Source organism: Nematolebias whitei, chromosome 22, assembly GCF_014905685.2.
Source record: "Nematolebias whitei isolate Nwh7 chromosome 22, NemWhi1, whole genome shotgun sequence".
NCBI lineage: Eukaryota > Metazoa > Chordata > Actinopteri > Cyprinodontiformes > Rivulidae > Nematolebias > Nematolebias whitei.
Genome location: NC_056519.1, coordinates 11802224 through 11807170, shown reverse-complemented (window position 1 = coordinate 11807170; position 4947 = coordinate 11802224). Strand labels below are relative to the sequence as shown.

General features: G+C 39.3%; 1 protein-coding gene across 1 annotated transcript in view; it reads left to right on the top strand.

Annotated features, from left to right (window-relative positions):
• Nucleotides 1-4947, top strand: part of cpsf6 (cleavage and polyadenylation specific factor 6) — a 20177-nt gene that overhangs the window by 5925 nt on the left and 9305 nt on the right. Inside the window, exons 7-10 of the mRNA XM_037696277.1 lie at nt 1-452; nt 1636-1751; nt 1956-2109; nt 2246-2441. The exon at nt 1-452 is cut by the window's left edge and continues 62 nt beyond it. Of these exons, the coding sequence (XP_037552205.1) occupies nt 1-452; nt 1636-1751; nt 1956-2109; nt 2246-2429 (906 nt within the window). The 3' untranslated portion in view covers nt 2430-2441. The remainder of the gene's footprint in view (nt 453-1635; nt 1752-1955; nt 2110-2245; nt 2442-4947) is intronic.

Genomic DNA, 4947 nt, shown 5'->3' with positions numbered 1-4947 from the left:
CCTGGCCCTCCAGGTCCTCCAGGACCTCTACCTCCTGGCCAGGGCCTACCACCTCTACCAGGCCCTCCAAGTCGGGGTGACAGACTTCCTCCCCCTGTTCTCTTCCCTGGTCAGTTTGGCCAGCCTCCACTTGGACCTCTTCCTCCAGGTCCTCCACCTCCAGGTTATGGACCCCCTCCAGGTCCCCCACCCCCTCAACAGGGTCCACCTCCTCCAGGACCTTTCCCTCCACGTCCTCCAGGTCCCATTGGGCCCCCACTGGCTTTGGCCCCCCCACCACATTTGCAAGGTCCTCCTCCTGGTGGCCCACCACCTGCTCCACATGTGAACCCCGCTTTCTTCCCACCACCTGGCAACAACATTCCTCCCAATGACGGACGAGGTCCCCCTGGGCCGAACGACCCATATGGACGACCGCCACCATATGATAGAGACTACGGTCCTGGAGGCCGGTAAGTAGTTAAAGTTAAACAGAACAAAAACGATTGTATCAAGATTACTTGAACTGGTAGCCCAATTATTTCAAACAGTTTGTGTTGGTTACAAAGATGGCTGATCTTTAATCTATCTGAAAAATACTATTGCGGATCTGACGAGCTCGACTTTCAACGAAATGGACAAAATATTTTCAACAAAACGACAGGGTCTTGGAGAACCCTCTTGCCCGGCTGAGGCTCATGCTGCGGGGTACATCAGAGATCAGCTGATATGTCTCTCAGTTCTGTCTCAGGAGGACGCTGAAGACATTTATATTTTGGATTTATGATAGCGGAGTTTCTGCTCTTTAACATTGGCGGGGCTCTGTTTTATCAACTTGAAGAAGACATCGACAGCAGTTTCAGCCATGGCATAGCTTCCGAGCCTGTGGTTGGTACGTGCTATGAGGACTCAAAATCAGCTGATTAACGAGCTAAACCGTAAGATGGAGGCGATTTGTGAGAATCTCAGGCCACCTGCGGCTTCTAGGACTCGACAGCATGTGGCATCGACCTTGGAAGAGGCTCATAACGCGCATCAGTGGAGTGGAATCTCAATAAATGTGGCCATTTTGGACCGAGAAAGTACCAGCAGGACTCGAGGCTGACAAAGAAAAAACAGTCTGCCTGAAGAAAATCAACAATTGTGGCTTATCTGAATTTGACTCCCCCGTTTGGCCTCTGATACGAGCCAACTATCAAATTTCTCCTGGGTCATAAGTAGCTAGGGAAAATCTATGTCTATTGCACCCCCACCCCCGAGAACTTCTGTGTAGACTTATCAGAACTGCCGGCTGACCAACATCTTATCAGGACTATGGCCTATCTTTCTGAAAGTGCTCATGGACAAATCTCAACGTCTTGACGTCAGATGCATATGTAATGTGTTTATAAATGTGCTTGCTGGTAGTTTTTTGAGGTCTTAAATTGTGTCCTGATAGGACAAGATGTGAAGATCTTTTTTGTATTACCACTATCCACCCTCATGGCCTTTTCCCCTTTTCTCTCTAAATGTTTTCTGATAAAGAGAGACCGCTCTATGATAGCAGCAGCAACTTGCACTCTGCTCATCTTTCAGACGACTGTACAAACATAATTTCACTGTATCCCGGTACAATGATAATAAAGCTTGTTCTGATTTATGTTGTTGACTTTGTAGAGAGATGGAGTCCTCGCGGACCCCACTCAGCGAGGCGGAGTTTGAGGAGATTATGAACAGAAACAGAGCCATCTCCTCCAGCGCCATCTCTCGGGCTGTGTCTGATGCCAGTGCAGGTAACAAACGCGTCACCAGTAACATAAGAAAATACCTTCCAGCCTAAAACTCAAGTTTGATATTTTTTATGATTTAATTTTAAACTACAGCTAATATCAGTGGTCTGTTTCTGTTAATGGTGCATTCAAGGATCAATAGAAAATCTGATATTCTACTGTGAATAAGACACTTGTCTTTAATACTGCCTTATCTTTTCGTCATAGCTGAATATGGCAGTGCTATAGAGACTTTGGTAACAGCCATCAGCCTCATTAAGCAGTCCAAAGTGTCAGCAGACGACCGCTGTAAAGTTCTCATCAGTTCCCTTCAGGATTGTCTCCATGGTATTGAGTCAAAGAGCTATGGCTCTGGGTCAAGGTACGGCCATTCATGTTCTGATTTCGATTACTCCTTGAAATAAAAAGAAATGCAAAATGGGAATTAGCCCAAATATGTATCAAAGTTGTGGGGTGGGGAGGAATATCTTTTAAGGGTTTTCTCTTTGGCCCAGAAGAGAGCGCTCCAGAGAACGTGATCACAGCCGCTCTCGGGAGAAGGGCCGGCGACACAAGTCTCGCAGTCGTGACAGACACGAGGATTACTACAGAGAGCGCAGCCGGGACCGTGACCGTCACCGTGAAAGGGACCGGGACCGAGACCGTGAACGAGAGAGGGAACGGGAGTACCGTCACCGTTAGCTGAGAATGGAGGTGGGTACAACTTGTGCAAAATTTCTGTTAAATCTGGACTGAAAAATGTTGGTTTAGACTTTTCTGGTCGCTCACTACCTCTGGTTTTTTTATTGCCTATTACTTTTGTTAATCTTACAGCTCAAAATTGAATCCTACATGTATTCATCAGATTTAAATAAGTGAATAAAATCACTGCAATAAGAATTATCAGAAGAACAGGGAAAAGTGAGCAGAGAAAAGACTATTAACTCTGTCCTGCAATTTGATTTAGGTCTCCAGTGAAGGTAAGTCCACTTTCTTTACAATTATACATAAAGGCAATACATATCGTAGCATAGATCAAAATGTACAAAATAAACAGTTAATGTATTTCTTCTGCTGCTTGACAAAAAGAGAAAGAGTTTGAGACTTTGTAAAATTAAACATTGACTTGAGCTTTACAGTTTGGATGTATTTGCCACTTTCGGTCAGCAGACTTATGAGGCTGGTAAATTGGAAAGTTCACTGCTTTTTGTAGTCGTAACATGCAAAACTTAATCATAATATTCTAAATGTGTTCATAATACTAAAGTAATGGCACCGATATTAAGATACTGTTGTATGTGCTACATCTCCCAAGACAATGTATTCTCTTATAATGTAATTGAGGGTTTTTTAAGTGTAAAGTGTCAAAATTTTGTTTTACCAGCTAATGTGGCCTGTCAATCAAATGTTGAGCCATTTTCTGACTTGAATATCAAAACTCTGATGAATTGTCATTTTATTAGATGTAAATTTAAAGCTCACTCATTAAATAATGTTCTTTGTTGTCAACATCAGGAGTTTGCTGTCAAAGTGGTGACCAAATTTTTTAATTGAATTTGATAGTCAACATTTGACGTGCTCAGTATGTCATATTTTAAGAACAAAAACAGACAAATTGGTAATCTAGAGAAGCAAAATAGTAATACTGCAAACATTTTACTGTTATAGATGAGTAACGAATGAAAATGTTATGTAGTATATTTAACATGGATAGCTTGCGATTTTTGCTGTATACATTTGTTTATTAATTAATTTTTTTGAATTTGTTTATATTATACCATTGATATAATACCATATATTTGCATGCAGGTCATATTACTTGCCTTTATATATATATGTCAGATTGAATGTTGTGATAATGTAACCATGCTGAGTTTCACCTCATGCAGTTTCATGCAATTCTCCTCATTGTTAAACATTGAGGTTGAGTGAAAAATGTCAAGAAAAAAATGAATGTCTTTGTCCTTTTTGATATAATAATTTGCTGGTGTGACACATTTTGGAGTTAGTGCTCACATTGTAACATACAAGGGTGGATGGGTGGGGTTACAGCCGTAGCCATTTAAAGCTTTATCAGTGCCTTTATTCTTGTTATGAGTGATTTTGTACATTAAATTCCTACTTTAAGAAAGTAAAGCTTAGACATTTTGTAAATATTTTATTTAGGCCACCATAAAGTTGTCAAGAGATAATGCAAGTGATGTTGATTGCTTGTCTGAGTGTTTTGCAGGCTGTTTTGATTTATGTTACAGTTGACATAGAGGTGAAATGGTCATTGATTTATGAGTGACACTGTAACATTTTCAACTTTCAGTATTTCAGATTAAAAACAAAACTATTGAACTGGATTTAGTTACAGCTGGAAAAAAAAAAATGCCTGTGTACGTAGCAAAATAGTACTGCAGGATTTTGCTTGAAAAAGTTCACATAGTCCACAATTTTTTTTTTACCGCCTCAGCTCTAATTACAGCAGAACTGAAGCAAAAACTGTTAATTATAAAATGCTTACATATATGATTCATGCTGAATCTAAAATACTCTTGTAATGTTAAACGTTAAATAAGTTCTTACATTATTCTCTCCAGTCATTAAAACACAACCTTCTAATGCTGAGTGCATTGTATATTTGTTTGTTTGTTTTTTTTAACAAATGGCTAATTAAACTTGTTTATTTAGACTGTTGTTTTAACCTCTAGTCTGTTACAAATATGTGGTGAACAACTTGTAAAGTTAGGAAAGTCAACTTAGCGACTTTTTTCTTTTTTTTTTCAAGCTACAAATTTAATTTTCAAAATGCTGCAGACAGACTATTTACAGGGAAGTAAATTTGTGAAGTAAATAAAAACATGTTCTTAAAGGTACTCATTGCAATGTCATGAAGACTGGTCAAAAAATTCATGAAATAAATTAACTTTAATTTGTGGACTGCTCCCGTTTACCGTGTGGGTTTTATTTATGTACAAAAACAGCAAAAGTTACTAAAAATAAGTCAACAGTGGCAACATGGAAGATGAAGCGTATGCATTTAAGAAGTCTGTTGATTGTGATGTTTTGGTAGGTATTTATGCCCCAGATATGTTGAAAGTACAGTAGGCCACACAGGTGTCTGGAACGTAACCCCCCGCGATGGGTGAAAATTGCAAAATAGGCATGTTATATTTATTTTATTATTCATATATATATATATATATATATATATATATATATATATATATATATA